The following is a 23,046-nucleotide window of genomic DNA, read 5'->3' on the forward strand; positions in this document are numbered from 1 at the left end:
CTCTTGCCCAGTTTTTCTATTGATGCTGAAGGTCTCAGCTCGGGTCCTCAGGCCTACATAGCAAGCACTGTGCCCACTGAGCCGTTTGTTTAATCTCCCTAGAGTTGTTTTGTTTTGTTTTGCTGGGCAGTGGTGGTGCATGCCTTTTATCTATCCCAGCACTCGGGAGACAGAGGCAGGCGGATGTCTGTGAGTTTGAGACACTTGGTCTACAAAGTGAGTTCCAAGACAGCCAAGGCTGTTACACAGAGAAACCCTGTCAAGGGGGAAAAAGATATATAATTTCTTTTCTCTCAGTCAAGATTGTGATTTTTTTTGTTATGTTCTGAAAACTAATTTTAATGATGATAAATTATATAAATAAGCTTTTCTAAACCTTTCCTTCCTAGCCTCCAGATGCTTCCTTCTCATTTGAGAATCACCAAAACTTGAGCTGGGAAGTAATATGATTGTGTTAATATATATTAGAATTCATACTATTGATGTTGTTGAAATGAGATTTGGAGGAAAAATAGATTGGTAAGATGAGCAGTTGAGAGGCCATTATAACAATCCAGAAAGAAAGTGTATCTGAGATAGAACAGTATCATTTGGGATGGAGGAAGAGGGCAAGTACATGTGAAAGATGCTGAGGAAACAATCTTTTTGGACAGCTTCCATTAATTTCCCCAAAATTGAAAGATGATTGCTGGAGTGATAAACCACAGAAAGAAACAGAAGCCTTTGCATATTACCGCCGGACACATACTGCCAATGAGCGGCGGCGGCGTGGTGAAATGAGGGATCTCTTTGAAAAATTGAAGATTACATTGGGTTTGCTTCATTCTTCCAAAGTTTCCAAAAGTCTCATTCTTACTCGGGTAAGTATTCTGTGGTTATATAAACAAGTTCATATGTAAGCATAAGCTCAACTAAGAGACTCTTGCAGATGAGAAAGGAGATCCATTGTCATGAGGGAGATGGAAACAGAGTTACTTGTCTTAACAATTCAGTGAAGTTAGTGGTTCGTCATGGTGCCTTATACCTGGTATGCCAGCACTTGAGAGGCTGAACAGGAAGATTGCCATGAGTTCAAGGTCAGCCTGAGCTACAGAGTGAGGCTGTGTCAAAAACAGGACTAGTAAATTAGCAATAACTACTTTATGGGGGGAAAAATTATGTTAAGTCAGAATAACTTTACATTGAATATTGATTTCTTTTGTGTTTGAAGCCTGGAAAGCAGAGAAGATTTGTGTGTGGTGTGTAAGAACATGAGTCTATGGGTATGTGTTCCCATGAGCATGTATGCAGAGATGGGAGCAAGATGTTGGGTGTCTTCCTTTATCACTTTCTTTTGAGTTATTACTTTGAGACAGGGTCTGTCATAGAACTGTCAGCTTGCCTTTATGGCTAGGCTGGGTGGCCATTGAGCTTTTGGGGTCTGCCTGTCTGCTCATCTCGATGCTAGAGTTACAGGTTTGTGTAGCCATGCTTAGCTTTACATGAGTGCTGAGGATTCAGACTCAGGCCTCGTGCTTGTAAGGTAAGTGCTGCTGTTGTTACCCAGTGAGCCATCTCCCTAGCCCCAGATGTTTGAAGTTCTTAAAGTCAGGAGCTAAGGGCTGAGAGGGATAGCTCAGTCAACAAAGTGCTTACCTTGCGAGCATGAAGGCCTGAATTCCGTAACTCCAGAATCTACATTACAAAAGAAAAAGACTGGGTGGGGCTGGAAAGATGGCTCAGTGGTTAAAGGCACTTGCTGTTCTACTAGAGGACCCCGGTTCAATTCTCAGCATCCTTGTTGCGCATCTCTCGACCACCTGTAGCTCAAAGGGAATCGAACACACTCTGTCCTCTTACAGCACACCCACACATGTGACAGATACACATGGACAAAAAAATAGGGAAAAAAAAAAAAAAAAACTAAATGTGGTGGCACATACTTTTAATGTCAGCTTTGGGTAGGTAGAAATAGACAGATTCCATGGGCTCACTGGCCAGCCAGCTTAGCCTGCTTGGTGAGCTCCAGGCCTGTTAGAGAGCATGTCAAAAAAAGGAAGATAGATAGCACTGTCAGGTCAGAAACTCTGAGTCTGTGTGCTGGTCTCTTTAGATTAGTCCCTATATCATTTATAACAGTTTATCATAGTGTAAAATGCATAGTAGAAGAATATTAGCACACATCATTTTTTTTTGGGTAGGAATTGAACATGAGGTTTCATGCATGTGAGGCAAGTCCTTTACCACCAACTAACTATATCCATAACCCTTAACACACTTCTTAATAGTTGACAGTCTTTAAAAAAAAAAAAAAAAAAGAAATACTCAAATTAGCAGAAGTTTTAGCTCTATGCATAGACCATCTAAGATAATATTGTTTCATTACTTTTAAGTAGAAGTTGGAGAAGTATACATCTAGCATTCATACTCTATTGAAATGAAACAGATTTTATAAACATTATTTTAAAATTTAATTTAAATATAAGCACAACATGAATGTTTTATATCTGCTTGCAGTAGTTGAAACCACTCAGTGATGATTTTTAGGAATAATCATTATCTACATTCCCTAAAAATACAGGCTAGAAAACAATTGAACAAAAAATTCTGGGTTGGTGATAGAGCTTGAGGTAGAACACTGGCCTAGCATGCACAAGGCCCAAAGTTTCTGTTTCCAGCACTACGGTCAGCGGCTCGGTCCTTAACCAATTTTTGAAACATCAGTAGTTGTTTATAATGTTCTCTAAAATACTAGCTTAAACTATTTTTATTAAAGAAATTATGTAGGCCTCCTGTACTTTTAGGAGTGAGTAGTCTATTGACATTACTGTTTCTATTTTAGGCATTCAGTGAAATTCAAGGACTAACAGACCAGGCAGATAAATTGATAGGACAGAAAAATCTCCTGAGTCGAAAACGAAATGTTTTGATTCGGAAGGTATCATCTCTTTCAGGTAAGCTGTGTAAATGTGGGAAAGAGCACAATAAATCTTTAGCAAGGGGAAATGCTCACTGGGTCTTTCAGAGTCTGTTTAGATTAAGAATTGGCATCTCAGATTTATAGCAGAGTTACCTCTGACTGAGTGGGTTATATCTTCTTAATTGTAATCACTCTTGCCTTCCTAATTTTGGGGAATATAATTAAATCAACTAGATTTCAGCTATTTCTCATTATTATGTGGGGTCATACAGAGAGTGGTAACTTTATTCCCTGTCGACCTGTAGGTAAGACAGAAGAAGTGGTCCTGAAGAAGCTAGAGTATATTTATGCAAAACAACAAGCACTAGAGGCACAAAAAAGAAAAAAGAAGATGGGATCAGATGAGTTTGGTGTCTCTCCCAGAATTAGCAAACAGCTGGAGGGATCGTCTACATCATCTGTAGATCTTGGACAAGTGTTCTTAAATAACAGGAGGGGAAAACCTTTGATTCTTTCCAGAAAAAGAGACCAGGCTACAGGTAGGAGGGACGTCCTTTGCTTTCCTTACTATAGGTATACATCAATTTATTTTAGTGGACTGACCGTCTTTTCTTACCTATAGTTCTTATTAAATGAATTAGGGATGAGTTTTAAGAAAAAGAACTATTAGCTGGGTGGTGGTGGTGGTGGTGGTGGTGGTGGTGGTGGTGGTGGTGGTGGTGGTGGTGGTGCACGCCTTTAATCCCACCACTTAAGAGGCAGAGGCAGGCAGATCTCTGTGAGTTCAAGACCAGCCTGGTTTATAGAGTGAGTCCCAGGACAGCCAGGGCTACACAGAAAAATCCTGTCTTAAAAACAAAACAAAGCAAAAACAAGAAAAGAAAAATAAAAATAGAACTTTTAAGTTGTAAATTTCAATTTTTGGCTCTACACATACAGATAAGTCCTAAGACATTGGTATTCTAATGTGTGAATCCTAGTAGTGATAGCAGTCTACAATACATGTTTCTAGTAAGTGCATGATTGCTTTTGTATGTGAACTCGTGATTTTCTTGTATTATTGGTTAAAAAATAAATTGGAACTTTTAAAAGTTTTTTTTTTTTTTTTAAAGTTAAATTGGACATGGGGATATGTATCTATAGTCTCAGCTACTTGGGAGGCTAGTACAGGCAGATTGTTTAAGGCTCAGAATTTAGGTCAGCCTAGGTAACATAGTGAGACTTGTTTCTTTTAAAAAGGAATACTTTAAAAGCCGGGCGGTGGTGGCGCATGCCTTTAATCCCAGCACTCCGGAGGCAGAGGCAGGCGGATCTCTATGAGTTCGAGGCCAGCCTGGACTACCAAGTGAGTCCCAGGAAAGGCGCAAAGCTACACAGAGAAACCCTGTCTCGAAACCCCCCCCCCCAAAAAAAAAAAGGAATACTTTAATTTCTTTGAACTAGTCAATTTTTCATTGTTTCTATTAAGGAACAAAGGAAACTGGCTTTAATTTCTTTCTTATTGTTGATTTTGGAAGTGGCTACACTGGTTCATTGTTACTTGCTGGTCTCCTAGAGTGTGACCTTGGGCTATATGGCCCAAAGGAGGAGGTGCTTCCTGCTGTTGTCATGGCCTCTTATAAGGAGTTGGAGAGGGGTCACATGACTCATCTCCCTGCTCCTCCCTTTGAGGTGGATTTGCTCCCAGTCAGATCAGAGGACGACTTCTGCTGTCTACTGTAATCGTGAATGTATTTCCTCAATGTATATCTTAATAAATTCTGTTACCCATTTAATAGACCCATTTAATAGACTCACGTGAATTGATCGTAATAAGTGGCGCCCAACATAGGGCATTGTCAGTCTTAATTTGTACAGGTATTCCCATGATGGCCATAACTTCTAATAGGTGTATAATCACAGAATCAGCCTTTTCAGAACTCATAGGAGTTGCCCATTGAAATCCTGAATAGGTGTCAATGGTATGGTGTATAAATTTTAATCTTCCAAATTCTGTGAAATGAAACACATCCCATCTCACGATTACAGAACAGAGTAGACAGCAGAAGTCGTCCTCTGATCTGACGGGAGCAAATCCATCTTGAAGGCAGGAGCAGGGAGATGGGTCATGCAACCCCTCTCCCACTCCTTATAAGAGGTCATGACAACAGCACAGGAAACACCTCCTCCTTTGCGCTGTATAGCCCAAGGTCATGGGTGGAGCAAACACCACTACAGCATCTCCCCCACACATACACTCCCACTGCCGCCCGCCCCAAGACAGGATTTCTTTGGTGCCTGTCTTGGATCTTGCTCTGTAGACCAGACTGGCCTTGAACTCACAGAGATCTTACCTGGCTCTGCCTCCCGAATGCTGGCATTAAAGGTGTGTGCCACCACCACCCAGCTCCAGAGTGTTCTTGTTGACTCTTAAAATAGCTCAGTGTATGGACCAGAAAAATCTGACTTATATCTAAGTGGATTCTAAAATAAGAACTAGTTTTAACATTACAGAGTAAAATAATAGTATTTTAAGAAAAGAATTGAATGACCAGTTACTTGAATTCACAAATGGAAAGACACTATGGCCTAGAAACTTAAATGACTTTTATATGAGTGTATAGGACAAGAAGCCTGTGAATAGACTTGTATATGCCTTCATCTAAGCTTGCTTTGTACCTTTCAAGTCAGGGTTTATGACTGCCCCTCTCGAGTACACTAACATTAATTGAAAGTTTGTTTTACTAATTTTTCATTTTCTTTGCAGAAAGTGCATTGCCTTCTAGTACTCCACACTCCTCTGCAAACCTGGTGATGACTCCACAAGGCCAGTTACTTACCCTCAAAGGCCCCCTATTCTCAGGACCAGTGGTAGCTGTCTCTCCTGCTCTCTTAGATCCTGATCTGAAGCCTCAAGTTGCAAGTAGTCCTATGGCTCAGTCAGGTATGTGGTGGTATCCTCTACTGTTAGGAAAAAGTATCATGGTATCTCAGTGACAGGAAGCCTTTGGATCTGTTCTGTAGTAATCCAGAGCTGATCTGTTGGTATTTGCCTTGGTAAGAAATGGCCCTCCTAGCTTAATGGGTGGTTTTACCTGGGATTGGAAACTGTTTTGTGAACTCTAGTGAAAGTTCTAAGCAGGAGAAGAATTAAAATGATGTCAAAATGAAATGATGATGTAGAAGGGCCAATATTTATGTTCTTCATAAATGATCATTTATTGTTTTGAGTTGTACTTAGAAGGGGTGTGCTCCCATGGTACCAATCCAGTGTATTGTTTGAGCAGCGCTCCTTTTCTCAGCAAAGACTAAAGTATGATTTTGGTAGTTTGGGTCCAGGCATCCAAACCTCTGTTAAGGAAGTGTATTCTTATCACTCTTAGAATTGAAGTTGTTCTGTTGCCAGTACAGCAACAGTTCCTTGTCTCTGCTGCCAGGTCTACTCTGGAGTACTCCCTTTCCCCTTGCTCTGCTGATCCTTGACTTCCATTTTCCCTTCTAACTAGCAGTTAATTGGGTGAACCCAATCAAGATGTATTTCTACCTCAGGACAAGAATTAGCTTGGCAGGCTGGACTTTTGATGGTGGCCTGTGCCCATAATTCCAGCACTTAGGAAACTAGGGCAGGACTTTGTGAGTTGGAGGCCAGCCCTGGACTATATAGGAAGATCCCGACTGTCTGAATCTAGGGCTGGGAATGTAGCTCTGCGATAGAATACTTGCCTAGTATAGGCAAAGCCTTGGATTCTGTCTCTATCACTGTTCTCCCAATCCAGAAAAAGAAAAGAATTATCCTGTGGAGATTTCTAAAAAATAATTAAATGGAAGTAGTACTAATAATGAAATATCTCAAGTGTCTTGGCTAGATTTTCATCCATCGTTCTGATAGAAGTGGACTGGTGAATTCAGATAGAATGACTTGGGAAAGAGAGGGGGAGATAAATTCTCATTATGTAAATCTAATGAATTCTGTCTTTAATTTTTAATTTTCAGAGAATGATGACTTATTTATGATGCCACGAATTGTTAATGTGACATCATTGGCTGCAGAGGACGATTTGGTAGATGTGGGTGGCAGCAAACATTCTCATGAAGTTCCTGATGGCAAGCCACTTGACCACCTGAGAGACAGTGTTGGGAATGAAGCCAGCTCCTTAAAAGATACAGATAGGGTCTCTTCCAGAGGAAGCCATAGAGACGGCAGAATGGCACGGGGTGCAACACAAGTGTTTTTGGCAAATAAAGATTCTGGGTTTCCACATGTAGTCGACGTTTCCAATATGCAGGCAGCACAGGAGTTTGTACCTAAAAAGATTTCTGGTGATGTGAGAGGACATCGGTATAAATGGAAAGAGTGTGAGTTGAGAGGAGAGAGACTGAAGTCAAAGGAATCGCAGTTTCATAAATTAAAGATGAAGGATCTCAAAGATTCAAGCATAGAGATGGAACTGAGGAAGGTAGCGTCAGCTATTGAGGATGCAGCCCTTGATCCCAGTGAGCTGCTGACTGCCACAGAGGATGAGGATGACACTGATGAGACCCTGACTTCACTGCTCAATGAGATTGCCTTTCTCAATCAGCAGCTGAACGATGACTCCGGCCTGGCAGAACTGCCTGGCTCAATGGATACAGAATTCCCAGAGGATGCTCATCGAGCTTTTATCAGTAAACTTGCTCCTGGGAACAGATCAGCTTTCCAGGTTGGACACTTGGGAACGGGTTTGAAAGAGTTGCCTGATGTCCAAGAGGAGAGTGAATCAATCAGCCCCCTCCTCTTGCACTTGGAAGATGATGACTTTTCTGAGAATGAAAAACAACTTGGGGACACAGCTTCTGAGCCCGATGTCCTTAAGATTGTTATTGACTCTGAGATAAAGGATTCTCTGGTTCCCCATAGGAAATCTGGTGATAGAGGGAAGAGTACTTCGGGTCTCCCTGCAGAGCCTGAAAGTGTATCCTCACCTCCCATCCTACACATGAAGACTGGCCCAGAGAACAGCAACACAGATACTTTGTGGAGGCCTATGCCAAAGTTGGCCCCTTTGGGTTTAAAAGTGGCTAATCCTCCTAGTGACGCAGATGGTCAGAGTCTCAAGGTGATGCCTTCCTTGGCACCTATAGCTGCCAAAGTTGGACACAAAGTGAACTTAACAGGGAATAATGACCAGGAAGGGCGGGAGAACAAGGTGATGCCTACATTGGCACCTGTTGTGGCTAAATTGGGCAGCTCCGGGGTTCCATCAAGTTCTTCAGGGAAATGAACTCATTCATCCTCATGCAAAAGCCAGGCTATGAGGGGAAACTGAATTTCACCTCCTTTCTCTGCAGGCATCTGTGTGTTTGTCTTACCGAACTATAATCTTTGACTTTGATTATGTGTGGATATTGATGGAGAAAGGGGGCGTAGGGTGCTGGTCCTGGTGTTTGAAATTCTGATCATGTTAAAAATGTTACCTCACTTGTGGTGCTGGGTCCCCCATCTTCTCTAAGAAGGTGTGATCCCTCTTGCCCAAGGAATTCATAACAAGAATCTGGCTCCCTCGAGTACCTTTTTTTTTTCCCCCTGAGAAAATGCTTGAGACTTGGAATTACTATGAACTAAACTGCAGGTGATAGTTGTTAGCTCTAAAATCTGAGAATTTTGATACAGTTGTGTAAAGGGAGCTAAAAAAAAGAATTTTTAGTTACTGTTTCAACAATAGGGCATGATAGAACTGGGCATGATAGTGCACACTTGTAATTCTACCACTTAGAAGATGAAAGCAGGAGGATTACAAGCTGTGTCTGGCCTGGCTATAAAAGACCCCCACCCACCCACACCCACACCAATTGGGGGAGAAAGAAGGAGGGAAGAATGTTATGTTAGATAGGATGGATATTATGGAATACCAAAGTGAAGGGATTTGTCATTCAGCAGACTGTTCTTTCACATCCTGAATAGCTGTTCCCTTACCCTTTCAGTCATCATTATAAACTTAAGCTTTCTGGTAAAGTAGGAATATACTTTTAACTTTTACTATTAATGTACTTATTTTGAGAGGCTAAAAAAGAGATACTTCCTTACTGTTTTTTTTGGGATATTGAAAGATTTGTTCATAATGCCAGGGATTTCTACCCATTAGTTTTTTGGAGGTAGACATAGAGACAGTTCCTTCTTTTTCCAAAATCATGTCACTCCAGAAACAGCTAAAATAAAAAGCAGTTTCTCCCCAAACCAGAGACCATAGCCAAAATAAAAATTTGTGGAGCTGGATATTTCCTAAATGGAACCAGCCTCTAAGTGCTTGAAGGTTTCATTCACTGTTACCTTCACAGGATGTAAAGAAAAGGCAAATCACAGTAGGCATTCTTTACCAGGGAAGTAAGGCAGTATTTGAGTCACAAGATATATTTTTTATCTGCTACCATGGCATCAATGATCTGTAGAGCTTTTTCACTCATTAACTGTCAGGATATGAAGGACTGACAACCTGTAAAGATGAAGATATTTATATTTTTGTATAGTTGTTTTCATAGATTTCTCAAAGGATGAAGTTTTCAACCTAGAAGAGATTTGTATTGAGTATAGAAATGTTTCCTATCTAGTTTGTAAATAATCATGGTGCATTTGAGGGGTCTCTTGGAAACTCCTGGGGCAAGAATCACTGTTCTGAAAATGTATAGACTGAGATTTAGCTGCTGCATTTTGCCTTTCTTAAATAATTATATTTTGGAATGTAACCCGTTCTGTCTTCAATGACAGGCTTTGCTTGTGTTGTAAAACACTTTAACACAAGTGCTTCCGGTGCCTGGGCTGTGCCTGGGTAATAATTCTATTTCTTTTACATCCCTGCCTTCTCTATCTCAAGTCCCACTCAGTGTATCTTCAGACCTAGGTTGTGAGACCAACTTTGGAATGAATCTAGCCAGTGAATTATGACTTCTGTGTTTGATTCCCTTTTTAGATTAACTCTGATAATCATCAGATTCAAAGGATGAAGAAATTTCCACTGCAGTGGAAGTAAATTCTTCATTGGTTTTGTGCTGCCTGCCTTCCCGGACAGCTCATCAGCACTTAACCTTCCTGTCTACTACAAAAGCCTGACATAGTAAGACAGGATTCCTCAGCTTCTCCTTTGTCCTTTTTGTCCTTTACCCAACTGACTTCATCCAATGCCTTAGCCAAGGAGTGCAGCACCTGTTGCCCTTGCTAACAGCTGTCCTCGGAGACCTAGTTCTTTAGCACGGGCATAGCAATTTCCAGTGGTTTTATTGCCTGTTTCTTTCCCATGTTTCCTTCTGGCTTTTGAGAGTCAGACAAGAAGCAGACAAGGGAGTGAATAATCCTCAGGAAAAGAAGGACCATTTTAGCTTCTGAAGACTTTCTCCCCCCCCCCCTTTTTTTTTTTAATTTGGAAAAAAATATAGTTGAGAGTTTATTCTTGATTGGAAGATAGTTGGCTGTGTTTATGAGAGATGTAGAAAGATAGAAATGAGGTTTGGTTCTAGGTGTTCAGGGAAAGCTGCAGGTGTTACTACAAACTCCCAAGATACGTTGTTCTTAAGACAGATTAGGAGATATCAGGGCTGATTTGAGGAGGGCTTAGTCTTCAGAACAATCTTATAGTCTTGACAGAAATCCAAAATCTCCCCAAACTCCTACCCTTTGCATTAGGGTAACCTTACATTAGGAGAAACTGGTCTATGAAAATGACATGTATGATTATGAAAGGTGAATTAAAGTGAGAACATTGAAGGAACCTGGAAGAAAAGCTCCCACCCTAACTAAGAAGCATGATCTCAGTAGACCAATAACTCGCCTTTTTATACACCTGTAAATAAATGGAATGTTTTTAAGAATATAATTATGTCAGATTTAGCATTTTCTTTTATATATTAAATATATATCTTTCATTTCTGCTTTTGAAAGTGATTATTTTTTTAGAAATAACAGAAGTTTGGCAGTTGGAAGGCAAGACATGTGAACCTGAAATAAACCAGTTATACTAATTAAATCAGAACTTGGTGTTGGGAGGTTTGTGCCTGGTTAGAGAATTCATTGTCCTTAGATATATTTGAAAGAGAATGCTATTGAAGTGATCTTTTCAGAAGCTTCTTGTCCTTAAACTTTTTATGTGCCATTTGGGAAGACCTTTGGTGTCTTATTTAGGACTTCAAAATTACATATAATTGGATGACAAATATTTGCCATTCTATAGTGAAGAGTTAGTTTCATAGTACCGCTGTTGCCTTGTGGGAACAACAGGACATAAACACAATCTTACTGTCTAGAGAATATAGGTGTTCTTTTAAAATATGTGTATGTGTATTGGATACATGTGCCATGGCATGCATGTGGAGATAAACGGCAACTTTGTGGATTCACTTCTCTGCTACCAGGGATTGAACTCAGGTTGTCAAGCGTTCACGACAAACAGTTCAACTCACTGAGCCATCTTGACAGCCTGATAGGTGTTCTTCAGACAAGGTGTTAAAGGGTTTCACAATTTTACAAAGTGTCCCGTGTCCCCCCACCACCACACACACACACACACACACACACACACACACACACACACACACACACACGGTTTCTCTGTGTAGTTTTGGTGCCTGTCCTGGATCTCGCTCTGGCCTCGAACTCACCGAGATCCACCTGGCTCTGCCTCCTGAGTGCTGGGATTAAAGGCATGGGCCACCACCACCTGACTACAAAGTGTTCTTATGGGAGTCTTTTGAACATTGAACTGTTGGTGTTCCTGATAAGTTAAGATAATTAATAGATCAAATTTAGTTAGTTATATAAGCTTCATAGAAAGTGCTTTCTTTGTATACTTTTATGATAAATGCAGTTTGTTTTTGTTCCCCCAAAATTATGGATGAAAATGATAGTAGGCCTTTCTTACAGGTTAGAGAATGTTTTGAATACAGAAGACAGTAGACATCTATACTTTGATTTTTTGTTTGTTTGTTTTTTTGTTTTTGTTTTTTTGAGACGGTCTCACTATGCAACCCTGACTGGCCTGTAATTCTATGGAGATCAAGCTGGCCTTGAACTCACAGAGATCTGCCTGCTTCTGCCCACGGGGATTAAAGGTGTGTACCACCACACACATCTTTATAGATTATTTTTGGGAAAGTTTCATACATTTTTCCTGACTATAGTAAGTTATAGCGGAACTGTGTGATCACTAGTCCTTGAAGACAAGTCTGCAATATAGTAATAGCCCTTGTCTCTTCTAGAATTAATCTATGGAGAGTGTAGGCAGCTCATTTTCAGGAACTTAGGTTCATGCCTTCATTTCATAGAGGGTCACTGGTACTCAAGGAATCAATAAAGTTGATTGCATAGAATTGTTGGTTTTGAAGAAAATGCTATAAGGGCTTTTTGATAGCCCCATGTTGTATCATTGCTAATTAAAACTCACATCCACATTGGCTAGTAGGATGGTTCGGTTAGGAAAAGTGCTTTCCTCCCAAGTATGACTGGAATTGAGTAACCCAAGTAAAAGTGCCAGGTGTGTGATCCCAGCACTGGGAAGGTGGGGACACAAGAGGATCCCTGGGGTTCTCTGCCCAGCCAATAGAGCCAAGTTGGTAAGCTCCAGGCTAGTGAAGGATCCTGTCCCAGCAACTTGGTGGCATTCATGAGGATGGCACTAGAGGTAGTCTTCTAGTCTCCATACCCACATACAAGTGCAGATGCACCTGCCTGCACATAAAAATATGCACATACATGGATAACTTAGTACATAGAAAATTAGAGCTAGGGCTGGTGAGATGACTTACTAGGTAAAAGTACTTGCTTTCAACCCTGATGACCTCGGTTCACATCCCAAGAAGACATACGGTAGAAGGAGAGAACTTGACTTCTACCATGAACTAACTTATGCCATGGTATATGCAAACCCCTCAACATAGAAGTAACAACAACAAAACCACATTTTGTAGTCTGTTCTAGGAAATTTAGACCAGCCAGGACTGCACAGTTAGACCCTGTCTCAAAACAGAAAAAGCCTTTTAATCTCGGGACTTAGAATGGAGGCAGGTGAATTCAAGGCTGGCCTAGTCTACATAGTGAGTTTCAGGCTAGCCAGAGGTACATAGTGAAGCTAAGGTAGATAAATTATTGCCTGTTGATGAAGAAAGTTATGCATATTGGGAATTAAAATAATTTCATATACAATTAAAAAACTAATTTTAGTGTATTTAAAACTGACAGAGACTCACAATGTTAAGCAGCAGTGATGGATATGGATTATGAGGCTAAACCATAACAAGAAGGTGGAAATTTGGAGGCAAATCTAAACTATTCTGTCATTGTAACCTGCTCGTAAAAGAGCTTCTTGGGGTTGGGGATTTAGCTCAGTGGTAGAGCACAAGGCCCTGGGTTCAATCCTCAGCTCCAGGGGGGAAAAATGCTTTTCCCCTCAAAAAGCAGCTTTGGAAGCACTGACTCAAAATCTCTTTTGTTTCCAACTGCATTCATTGGTCTCAGCTCTCTCAGTGCCTTGAATGTAAAGGTGCTCAATAAATAAGTTGATGAGCAAATGCTTATTCCAGCATGTTAATATCCCAGGACCTCTGCACCTTATTTGCCTAGGATGAATTTTAAAATCTAATAATTCTAAGCAAGACTACTATAAAATTCCCAAACATCCGGAGTTTTTAGAATCTTGAACACCATTTACTAGCATTGAATGAGAAGTGAGAATACCTATTAGTAAACAGATATTTGCCTAAAGATGTGGTCAGAGAAGACCAGAGTCTGTAGAACACAAATGAAAACACCAGGTGGCGCCATTTACTAGTGTTACAGCAGCTTCCCTGGAGAGGCCAAGTCACAGCCGAGAATCAGCTGTTTCTATAGTTACATGATCATTCCTGACTTCAGGTTTAGACAATAAATTTGGAAGACCCATTTTAGTTTCATTAGAGCTATAATGTTTGGTTGAAAGGATAGAGGCCTCAGGCCTCTGGTTATTATTGCAAATTGGTAGCATCCCTGATGCCCATATCAATCTGTGAGCTTTATACATTTGCTTTTAATACATAGCTATATAGTACACAGGTACCTTCCTGTTTGAACTGGGGTTGTGCAAATACCGCTAAACACTGATATTAGGGTTCTTTCCCTCTTGCAAAACCACCATCTTCTTCAGGAATTCTCTAAGTCTGGAATGGGAGAGAGATACATCACTCTTAGGCTTTTCAGAGGGCAGTTTCTTTAAAAAAAGAAAAAAAATGTAAACAGGTGGGTGTTTTGCCTACTCTTATGTCTGTGCGTCCATGTATGTGCCTGGTGTCTACAGAGGCCAGGAGAGGGCGACAGATCCCCTGGAATGGTTGTGAGATACCACGAGGGTGCTGGTAATTAAACCTGAGTCTTCTGGAAAAGAAGCTAGTGCTCTTAATCTCTGGTCCATCTGTCCAGCGCCCCCCCCCACACACACACACCTCCAGGTAATTTATTAAAGTAGTAACTAGATGGGAAATTCTAGGGCTTCTAAAAATAAACTGACTTACATATCTGTAAAGCATGAGTATGTGATAATATTTCTCCTAGCTTCATGAACTAGAAAACAACAATGATAGCAGATATCGGTGTCATCCTAGGGGTGTCTTGCAAATTTTGACAAGGCTGGGAAAAGATCTGGAATAGCAAAATACCGTTAACGCTGTGAATAAAGTGCTGTAAGGACGTTGGCAGCTAAGGAAATGATGGATGGTATCATAGGTGCATTCATTTACTTTCCCTGTTCGCAGCCTACCTAAGGCTCTATTGGAGGCTCGAGTCTTCCATCATTAACAGGCTGTTCAGTTCAAAAGTGTGTGAGTAGAGTTACTCCACCTGTCAGGCTGGCCGTAATCACAAACTATTCCAACCGTGTTAAATCCCAGCACTTGAGGTGGAAAGGAGTTCTTTTGGCTGCATCCCAACTTTTTTTTTTTTTTTTTTTTTAAATGAGTTAGGAATTAAATTTCAGCCATGGTCTCAGACCTACCAAATATCAACCTTGGGCCTGGGGGCGTGGTTATCATATTGGGGATCTGGGAAGTTCTCTGGGGGACCAGGCCTGATAATACCGTAAAAGGCTTGGTTCTCTCAATTCTAAAGCTATGTTATGTTGACCTTCCTTTAAGAGCGGTACCCACAATTATACTGTGCAGAATCCCGAGTCCTCTGCTTCTACGGTTCATTTCTTGACTCCGCCCCCACAGGCGTCGCTCGTCCAATCAAGAACCGATCTGCTGCAGGCCGCACCCCCTTCGCCTAGGCCCCGCCTCCCGGCGCAGCTCGGCCCAGGCTCTAGTTCGCGTTTTGAGCCGCTGGTGCCACCATAGCTGCTACTGCTGCGGCTGCTGCGGCGGAGCTGAAGTCGTTGAGTGTGATGCCCGAGGGCGCTGTGAGCTGGGCCTGAGCGAACGGGGGCGCTGACGAGTATTAGGGGCTTTGGGGGCGGTGGGTGTGGGGGGCTGGAAGCGAGCTCCCAAGGCCAGGGTGGGGGAGGGAGGCTCCCGTATCAGATCGGGTCAGCACGAGCCCCGGCGGCCAGCGCGGTGCCCCGGCCCCTTGCGGACTGCTCGGGTGGCTTCGGCGGCCTCCTCCCTTGGACACCGTAGTTACCATGGGAACTCTTGGGCTATAACCGGCGCCAAGCCCCTAGAGCCCATCCCATTCTTTAGTTAGACGCCTCTGGCTGGCGTGGGCCTGACATTTCTTCGCTCTAGGGGGTCGTCCTCCCTTCCTAAAAAATCTAGCAGGCTAGGGTGGGGATGAGGAGTGAGAAAGGACAGGGCAATGCCCAGAGTAAGAGCGGTTGACAGGCAGAAGACACCTACTGTGATGCCAAGGTTGCTTCTGCCATCTCAGGCCAGTGAAAGTGCATATCCGAAGGCCGTGTTGAGCGAGAAGGCAGTGCCACTGTTGAGACAAGTCCTAAGGCTAGGCCAGGGACTGTCCTTAGGGCCTCCTCCTTATGATGGCTGGGGAAGGGTCAACCATTACTAGCCGCATCAAGAACTTGCTGCGGTCCCCGTCCATCAAATTACGCCGAAGTAAAGCAGGAAACCGGCGAGAAGACCTCAGCTCCAAGGTGAGTCCTACTGGGAGCCACATCTTTCCAGCTCTACCCTCTCTTGCACCTCGCTCCCTTCTCACCTTTCTCTTTCTTGGGGGGGGGGAGAGAGAGGGAGAGAGGGAGAGAGGGAGAGAGGAGAGAGGGAGAGAGGGAGAGAGGGAGAGAGGGAGAGAGAGAGAGAGAGAGAGAGAGAGAGAGAGAGAGAGAGAGAGAGAGAATGAGAATATGAAATCCCTCTGTTGGCTCTAAAAGATCCAACGTGCTTATCTATGATGAGCTGATTTGAAGTTGGAGGAACAGCAGGCGTGGGTGGGCATGCTGAGACTCAGCCCTGGGAAGACAGTGCATAGGACCTCAGTTCAAACTAAGTGTGTGCTTGGGGAAGCAAGTTGGCATGTTATGACTCAGTTTCTCTTCTTGGATCACATACCCTGTAAAGGACCCAGCTGCGACTAATGTGGATGTATTACTGCAACAGTTGGGGTTATGCCATACTATACTTGCAAAAAGAAATATACTAAAACACTTTATCTGAGATATGGAAACAATTTTATGATAAGCTTGGTGACGCATGCCTGTCATCCCAGCACTAGGGAATCAGAGGCAAGCTCAGCCTGGTCTATATAAGAAGTTCCAGGCCAGCCAGGGCTACGTAGTGAGACTCTGTTCTGTCTAAAAAACACGAAGAAGATTGGGCTGGCGAGGTGGCGCAGCTAGTGAGGAAACTTGTCCACAAGCCTGATCTCCTGAGTTGGATTCCTTGGACCCCCGTGATGGAAGGAGCAAACCAACCCTTAGGAGTAGTTCTCTGATCTCCACACATGCATGCACACATGCACATCCACAAAGAAATAAATAGAATTTTTTTTTATCTCTTTAAGAGACCTAAATTTACTTAACTGGAACTTCTTGGTTTCTCATGATAACATGAAGGAGCCAAATGTGTGCCAGAAAGACAGCTTTCCTGGTTTGCACTTGTGTATTGCTTCTGGTTACTGTATGCCAGCATCCTTTTCTGGGCAGATGTTCATCTTCCATTCTTACACTTGTCTGGGTTTGGGTCCTTATGCTTGTTTTTTATTTATTTGGTTTTAGTTTTGTTTTGTTTCAAGACAGAGTCTTGTTACATAGTCCTGTCAGGTTCACACTCTACAAAGTCCTGCTATAGTGTCCTGGGTGCTGGGATTCTGGCATGCCCAGCTTATGCTTTATTCAGCTTTGCTGGTCCCCACAATTTTGGGCATACAAAAGTGGAATACATTTATTTAGTCCCCTGAGGGAATCTTGAGCATTGTTCCCAGGGGATCAGATTAGGTTTTGTGTCTTGTTAGCAGCCTGTAAACACAGTAGCTTTGTGTAGTGCAGGACTGCTAAGCACAGAGTCCTTTGAGACAGCAGCATTTTATTGCCTTGTCTGTGACTCTGCAGAGATGAGCAAACCTGTTGAGGAAAGACTTAGAGTTTAATGTGCAACATGACAGAGTTCTGGGAGGACTTAGGTCGTCCTTAGCAGAGCCATCACTGACTTCGGTAAGGTGAACAGCTTTCCTGTACATTCTAGCAGGGACTCTATTGAATTAAAACTTGCCACATGTTTTTATGATGATGGAATTAGGACCCCTTTCAAGGGCTCTTATTAATAATTGTTCATATTCTTTAGAGGCAGAAGAATGAGCCCTCCAAGTTAGAAACAATCCTCTTTGCCCATTCTTTTTTTTTTTTTAACTTTTATTTATCATTATCATATTGTGCTATGTGAGTGCCGGTGTGCATATGCCATGGTGTTGTTGTGGAGATCAACATGGTGAGCACTTTTACCTGCCAAGCCACCTGACTGACCCTAAAGATGTAGCTTGAGCTGCCCTCTAACACCTGATCCTCCTGCCTCTGCCTCCTCAGCATATCCTACTGACATGTGCCACCACGATGGGCACCTTGGCTGATTCATGGTAGCACTATTAGACCAATTTTCCTCCTGTCTGTGGGCTCTTTTCTGGCTAAGATTGGTACACATAGTAGGGATGCATTATGGGAGTGTAGCCTGTAGTGTGAGTACTTACCATGAAGTGGTCTAGACTCTGGAAGGTACCATGGCCATTCTTTAAGACGTCCCGGGAAAGACGTCCCGTGACTGTCACCATTAACGTTCGACAAGCATTTGTTGGGTGCCTATTGGGTGAATAACCAGTGGTGAATAAAACATTATCCTCACCACCAAAGAGCATATAGCTAAATTAGACATGTAAACAAATAATTACAACCAGGTTTGGTAAGTGCTGTTCTAGAAATATGCACTGAGTTGTCAATGGAATTACAGGGGCAGGAAATTAGGAAAGACTTGACAGAGGAAGGGATATTTGAACTGTGAGTCCTGAGGCAAGAGAGGGTTACTCTAGGAAAACAGTGAAAGAAAAACATCTCTGGCATCACTGTTAAACATCCTTGTTCCAAGTGGGAGGTCAGGGCTGACCTTTTAAATGGTGTGATAGAGCATGAGCTGTCTTTGTGTACCTGGTACATGACCTTCCCAAATACTCCTCATTGAAGTTATTGTAAAAGCTTGCTTTATGACCCACATAAGACCTGGCCCATGAGTTTCCCTAATACTTGCTAACTAAGATAATTGTGGCATGGATTCATGGACACTTGGTTTGGTTTTGTTTGTATTATGAGACATGGTCTCAATATAGCCCAGGCTGACCTGGAACTTCCTGTGTAGCCCAGACTAGCTTCAAATTGGAGATCTTCCTGCCTCAGCCTCCTGAGTGCTGGGACAATTATATACCACTGCATCTGGCTGTGATAGCTAATCTTGAAACAAAACTTGAAGATAAAAAGACATGCCACTTGGGAGATAAGAAAGGAGGAATCAGAGTGGCATTATATGTAGCTCTCAACTCAGGTAACCTCCTGTTTTAATTTTTTTTTTCTTGAGACAAGGTCTTGCTATCTAGTAGCCCAGGCAGGGCTCAAACTTGTGATTCTCTTACTTTGGATCATACCATTCTGTATTACAGAAATATCCACTTATTTCTAGCTCCATTTCCATATCTTTCAGAACAGAGGGACTTCTCTGACTAGTTCTACTACTTTGAAACTAATCTCTAGTTGTCCTTTTATGTGTCTTCATTTTTTTTAAAGATTTATTTATTGATTATATATATAGTGTTCTGTTTACATGTATGCCTGCACTCCAGAAGAGGGTACCACATCTCATTCTAGATGGTTGTGAGCCACCATGCAGGTGCTGGGAATTGAACTCAGGTCCTCTGGAAGAGCGGTCAATGCTCTTAACTGCTGAGCCATCTCTCCAGCCCATGCCTTCATTTTCTAAAGGCAACAGCGAACATTTTCTTCACACTATAAACTACATAACAAGTAGGAAAGGAGTACACAGTTGAAACAGAGATGTCCGTGCAGATGAACTTGGACGTCCAAAAGAGTAAGAAGTAATCAGGAAGGCTGGGTCCACTTGAGAAGTCAAAACTAGGAATGAAATGGTTGAAAAGAAGTAGAAAGGGCACTGCTTCTTAAGGGCTTTTTATTCAGGAGAGAGCCATTAAATATGGTTAAATGTGGCTTAAAGCTAAGCTAAGAGAGCCAGTAGTAAAGGTTGGGTTAAATGACTACAGGGAAATTAAATGAGCAATGAGATTTTTTTTTCTTTTTTAATTAGGAGCTGAGGACTGAACCCAGAGCCTTGCGCTTGCTAGGCAAGCTCTCTACCACTGAGCTAAATCCCCAACCCCAAGCAACGAGATTTTATCGAGCTTTTTCACGGGAAGGAGCTTTCTAGAGTAGTGTAATTCCAGAAGACTGGTTTGAGGTGTTATGGCAGGTCTGCAGATCCTTGAAGAAGCTGAAGCTCTCAGTTGTAAGAACCTTTCAAGCCCAAGCCCTGTACGGCTGTCACCCCCACCTCCTCTCAGCGGAGGCTGTGTTTTCTTTAGGAATGAAATGTGTGTGCTCTTGGTAGCTAATCCTTTTCTCTCCCCCTCTTTTCCTAAAGTTTCTGAAGATTTTTGTGTAGAGGGAGCTTGGGTGGTTCTATTTTTACAAGAGACAGAAATGGACTTAGGCTGAGCAGGCAGGATTGAAGTTAGGGACACGAAAGGATTCCTGTACTAAAAGGTTGTTTTAAAATCGTCTTTCTTAGTCACTGTTAATCTAGTCTAGGTTGTATATTATTTCTTCAGATTTTCTTCTAGCCCAGCTTTGTAATTGCATGGCTATTCTTGTTCTTTTTCCTGTACAATTATATGGTACTATTTTGGGCCTTTTAATATGTGGTAGCTCTAAGAGTGTGTAGGTAGGATTCATAAAAGAGTGAAGACTAGCGATAATCTAATTTCAGCCTTTGTGCAGTATTTGAGCCCAGATATTAGTATCAAACGCCTTTTCTGCCTTTTTGGTAGAGGGAAGCATACTTATTTTCAAAGCATTGGTGAATCATAAGCTCTAACTTGATGCTGACAGATTGGGAGAATGGTTAGTAGGGTCTCTGGCTATTAACATTTTAAAAATAAGCACTCTGGGGCCTGGGGATGCAGCTCGGTTGCTGGAATGCTTGCCTGACATGTATGAAATCCCAGGCCCCATTTTCAGCACAACATAAACCAAGCAGAGTAGCACACACCTGAAATCCCAGCACATGGAAGGTTGATGCCAGCCTGGATTATTTGCAACCCTGTCTCAAAAAAATGAAGAAAGTAAACCTGTTCCAGGACCCGTTCTCATTGTAGGGAGTCAGAGCGTCTTGGAGTGGAGTTTGGTAGCTGTGTATCTATTAAGTTCTATCAGAAGCTCACTGTCATTTATAGTACTTCCGGCCTAAGTACTGTATCACTGACATCTGTTGGTTTCATACCCAAATTCTCACTGAGGTTTATTGACAGTACACACCAGTTCAGCTTGGGACATATGCTCTTTTCCTTGAATCGTTTTTTATTCTTCTCTGTCTTGTAGAGTCATAGCTGTGTAAACTGCATTGGCGTGGATCTAACAGAGTTACACTACACCATCTAAACCTCAGGGAATGTTCCGGAAGAGGTGGCTTGAAAGAATGTAAGAGCTGTAGGAAGGTTGGAGTATTTCATATCAATATCCTCTGAACTGAAACATTTCTATCCTGGAAGGAGGCTCATTAGTACTCAGGAAGTAGCCAGGAGGTCAGACCTGTGGAGTCAGCTGCTGTCTTACTAAGACAGTTCTCCAGGAGTTTCCCTTCCAGTCAGGAGTAGGAAACTAGAGGTTAGCATCTGATGAGCCCAGGCAGGCAGTTCTGCAGCTCACCATCCAGGAATGGTTTGCTTTCACTCCTGGGAACGAACAGATTTTATTGTTTGACATCTACTTTCTGAACTCTCCACTTGTGATAGATGACCAAGAACAGAGGTCTCTTAGCCAGTAGCTTAGCACATCCCTCCCTGCAACTCTCTGTTCTCCTGCCTCAGCCTCCCCAGAGCTGGAGTGGTTGACATCTGCCGCCATGCCTGGCTGTGGTATGCTCTGGTACTCAGGCTTGTGAAGTGGCTTGAAATGCTTGAACAGTGCTCCTCTTGGGTTTGTCTGCTCGCCTTTCTTCTGGAGCCCCAAGCCTTATAGTGATTCTCACTGAGAGAGGATGACACCTCTTCCTTTACTGTCTAAAAATATCCTGGCCTCTTGAGCCTCTGAGTGAGTGTCTCCAGAGGCTCTGAGTGTCTCCAGAGGCTCTGCTCACCTCCTTGGCCCCTCTCACTCTGCTGTTTGGGCCAAGTTATCCTGTTGGATCAGCCTTTGGTAATTTTTTTTCTTTTGCCGTGCCAGGATTAAACCCAGAGACTGGTTGGGCAAACACTCTACCACCACACTAGATCATGTCCTCAAGCTCCTCCCTCACCATATTGAATGGCTTGAGTTCCTAGGGATTGGACCTTGGAATTTCTCCCTTCACCTCCGTCGTCCCCTGTGTGTTTTCATCTCTTGATGCCTGAGGAAACACAGGTGGATGGGAGGCTTCGGCCTGCTTCTCTGCCCCACCCCCAGCCCCTTGGCTCTCTAGCTGGGCTTGGAACTGCTGTCACTGGCCTTGGGAGAACAGTCAAGGGCTTGAAATCTGGGATGGTGTTTATTCAAACTAAGCTTCTCTGAGAACATCGGCTATCAAGCTGTCCTTAGAGTATCTGTTGGTTTTACTTCATGCTCAGGCCCAGTGCTGTTAGGGAAAAGCTACAGTGTTTCCAATGGGCTTGGCTATGTTAGACATCTGTTTGCGCCGCTGCTGCCGCAAGCTAAGCCTGCTCTTTCTGCTCCTTTTTCAGCGCCGAGCAAGGGGTTTTCTGTCAGCTGCCGTTCCTCAGCTCTTCCCTGGTGCTCATATAGTGCAGACCAAGGCTAACCCACCTTTTTTGGTGTTTACTGTTCTGCTGTTGGGAGAATTCCATCTCTGGGGAGACATAAACAGCACCTACTCCTTCCTCATAAAGTCCCAGTGAGAAACCAAAGTCACATTCCACCAGAATCCACCCTGGGGAGCCAGTAAGTTTATTGTGCTTGCTACAGACATGGGGAAGGGGTGACAGGCATGTGGGGGAGCCCAGAGTTGCCATACCGGAAAGTCTTAACAGGACGTGAATGATGGCGTCTCCATAGCCTCCTAGATGGAGGTCCGCCCACTAACCTTGCCCAGCCTGAATGTTCTAGCTCCTCCCCAGACACCTTGACACCCGATGGTGCACATGCAATTAAGGCAGAATGACGTACAAGTGTCTGGGTGGTGCAGCGAAGCAGCTGGAATCTCGGGAGAAGGTGCAGTGACCTTCCCGCTCCTCTGAGAGGACATCAGCAGACCACAGACGCTTTGGTGGTGGTCTCTTGCCAGCATGGCTGATCTCCTGAGGATGGCAGCTGTTCTGCTTGGCTTTGCCTTATTTTTCTCAACGACAAGAACTTCCTGTGTAGCCCAGGCTAGCCTTGAACTCATGGTAGTTCTCATGCTTCAGCAGTGCCTCCCACTGCTGGGATTAGAGGCTTGAGCTACCCCAACCCTTAACTTCTATTACCTCATATTTAAAATTTAAAAATGAAAGGGGGCAGGGGTTGGTTAAGGGAGAATAAAAGTGAGCC

General features: G+C 42.9%; 2 protein-coding genes across 14 annotated transcripts in view; both read left to right on the plus strand.

The window, feature by feature from the left end:
- Positions 1 to 10,878, plus strand: part of Mga (MAX dimerization protein MGA) — an 83,420-nt gene extending 72,542 nt beyond the window's left edge. For all 13 annotated transcript variants that reach the window (XM_037205128.1, XM_037205129.1, XM_037205131.1 and 10 more), the window contains 5 exons: positions 654 to 860; positions 2,822 to 2,933; positions 3,205 to 3,438; positions 5,646 to 5,822; positions 6,872 to 10,878. In XM_037205128.1, coding sequence (XP_037061023.1) covers positions 654 to 860; positions 2,822 to 2,933; positions 3,205 to 3,438; positions 5,646 to 5,822; positions 6,872 to 8,139 — 1,998 coding nt within the window. In that variant the 3' untranslated portion in view covers positions 8,140 to 10,878. The remainder of the gene's footprint in view (positions 1 to 653; positions 861 to 2,821; positions 2,934 to 3,204; positions 3,439 to 5,645; positions 5,823 to 6,871) is intronic.
- Positions 10,879 to 15,340: 4,462 nt separating this feature from the next.
- Positions 15,341 to 23,046, plus strand: part of Mapkbp1 (mitogen-activated protein kinase binding protein 1) — a 54,090-nt gene continuing 46,384 nt past the window's right edge. Inside the window, 1 exon segment of the mRNA XM_028854393.2 lies at positions 15,341 to 15,954. Within this exon segment, the coding sequence (XP_028710226.1) occupies positions 15,838 to 15,954 (117 nt within the window). The 5' untranslated portion in view covers positions 15,341 to 15,837.

Source organism: Peromyscus leucopus, chromosome 4, assembly GCF_004664715.2.
Source record: "Peromyscus leucopus breed LL Stock chromosome 4, UCI_PerLeu_2.1, whole genome shotgun sequence".
Classification (NCBI taxonomy): domain Eukaryota; kingdom Metazoa; phylum Chordata; class Mammalia; order Rodentia; family Cricetidae; genus Peromyscus; species Peromyscus leucopus.